Raw genomic sequence first — 2154 nt, forward strand, 5'->3', positions numbered from 1 at the left:
GCTGTGATTCTGCGGAGGTAAGCCAAGCTATGTAAGCAAAGCCCCGGCGGAACGGTTAAATATTAATTAATTTCAAAATTAAAAAAAAATACGTGTACCCTTATTTTCGATATCCTCCAATTTTGGGGTGTCTGAAAAAACTCTCCGTTCTTCGTGTGGGTTATTTTCGGTGGGAAATGGTAGAAATTGTGCGACTAGTTTTAAAAAATAAATACTTAACTGTGCATGGGGTTCACTGGGTTTGTTCTTGTCAGGTTAAGTAGCAGTACGTAGATGGCTGGTAATGGAAATAGTGATGGTAACAGTAATGGTAATGATAATGGTAATAATAATGGTAATAGTAAAGATAAGGGTAATGGGAACGATAAGGGTGATGGTAGTGGTAATGGTGAGAGTAATTGTAATGGGAGCGGTAATGTTAATGGTAATTACTGTGACAATGGTAAAGGTTACGGTAATGATAAAAGGAATGGTAATGGGAATGGTAATTACTATGCTAATTGTAACGGCAATGATAATGACAGTGATAATGGGTAATGGAAATGGTAATCGTGTGGGTAATGCTAATGGTAATGGTAACGATAATGGTAATGTTAATAGTGTAAAAAATATTAATGGTAATGTTATTTGTAATGGCAATGCTATTGGTAATTGGTACTTGGACAATACCTCTGCTTGCTTGCAAGCTCTTTTCTCTAATAGACCCTAAGTTTTCTATATCCACGACACATTAGGGTTCTGAACCATCTCTTTTTGTCCAGTGAGTGCAATTCGGGCTAGCAGACTATTACTGGTTGTGATTCTAGAAAATGCTATGGCAATAGGAAATCAAATCGTGAGACGGTTCGTATTCTTAGACTCTAAAATCTCTCCACGTAGCTCGTTGTATTTCACCCGCCTATGATGTTTTACTATGTTTTGCATCTCCTAGTTAAGATCCCTTATAGAGGGTTCGCCGAATCTGATTATTAGTTTCAACCGCCGCGAGTAGGTGTCGCTAAGGAACTGGTGAGTAGGCTTTAAGATGATTCCAAACATTTTCGGTAGTTCATATATCCCGCGGAGCTGCTTCCGGTACACGTAAAGATGTGTCTTGATGACCCCTGCAAATTTCCCTAACCCTGACAAATTCTTCACAAAAATTAACCAATTTATACAGGATTATATCGCTGAAGCAACACACCTTTCCTCTTCAAAACGTCTCGTATCTCATATCAATTGAAAAAATTTCAACTTCGTAAAACTGACACCCTATATGCAAACCATACATATGCATGTAGACCTACATTCCTGCATCCTCTATACTTATGTATGTAGCAGAGTCAACAAAGGCCATGCCATCATTGTGGTGCGCGAGAAAATATGGAAAAAAGTTTGTCGATTAAAAAGCTTTAAACGCGCAAGAAGTGCCGTATTTATTCTGCATTATTATTTGAGAGCTATTAACTTATTGTAGATTTTCCACGATTGCATGCTGACTGCTTATATGTATGTATGTACTTGCATGTATGTTAATATATTTACATGTATGCACTTATTTATATGTGTACATTCGGTCGGCAGCGAAAATTTCGCAAACCATTTAAATAAAAAGAAAGCAAATAAATAAAACTGTAGTTATATTAAAATTATAATGGAAATCTTTATTTGCAGATACATATGTATGTATGTGTGTATGTGGCCATAATTATGGTTGCAAAAGTGTTGAACCGACAGTGTAGCACTAGCGGGTTGTTGACGCTCTCACAGCTTTGCAAACAGTGATTGCTGCATAAATTCCGGATATACATACATACATTATACATATTTAGTATGCATGTGGTAATGGATAAGCGAGACTATGGCCGCTGGCATGCATAATTCATGTGAATTAATTTGAAATGTAATTCTACTTATGAAGTATCTACTTATTGATTACATCGGTATGTACATACACACGTGTCAAAATATTTATTTTAATTTCTTCGATATTTATATTTTGTTAATTTATTGGCAATTACATACTATGTATAATTATTTGTATAGCTACATTGTAGGGTGGTCCTTAAAATATTGACATTTAAATTTTGTATGGGACACGCACCCTGCCGTACTGCTAGTGCCCTCACCGTTGCTCACCAGTAAACCCGTCATTAGTCACCGTCATACGCTCCG

The 2154-nt window shown here is 36.5% G+C and overlaps 1 protein-coding gene across 1 annotated transcript; it reads left to right on the plus strand.

The window, feature by feature from the left end:
- Positions 1–273: 273 nt before the first annotated feature.
- LOC108376887 (aspartate and glycine-rich protein-like) lies at positions 274–709 on the plus strand. The gene is made up of 2 exons (XM_017633145.1): positions 274–472; positions 525–709. The coding sequence occupies exons 1-2, from the start codon at positions 274–276 to the stop codon at positions 707–709; spliced, it is 384 nt and encodes a 127-aa protein (XP_017488634.1).
- The last annotated feature ends 1445 nt before the right edge of the window (positions 710–2154 follow it).

The sequence above is a fragment of the Rhagoletis zephyria genome, unplaced genomic scaffold (assembly GCF_001687245.7).
Source record: "Rhagoletis zephyria isolate East Lansing unplaced genomic scaffold, Rhagoletis_zephyria_1.1 Rzeph_scaffold_11178, whole genome shotgun sequence".
NCBI lineage: Eukaryota > Metazoa > Arthropoda > Insecta > Diptera > Tephritidae > Rhagoletis > Rhagoletis zephyria.

Bases quoted from the DNA above. Each gene is read 5' to 3' on its own strand.
- LOC108376887 (XM_017633145.1), top strand. From the start codon at position 274: ATGGCTGGTAATGGAAATAGTGATGGTAACAGTAATGGTAATGATAAT. The intron at 473-524 runs GTAATGGGAATG...TGATAATGACAG, and splicing joins CGGTAATGATAAAAGGAATG to TGATAATGGGTAATGGAAAT.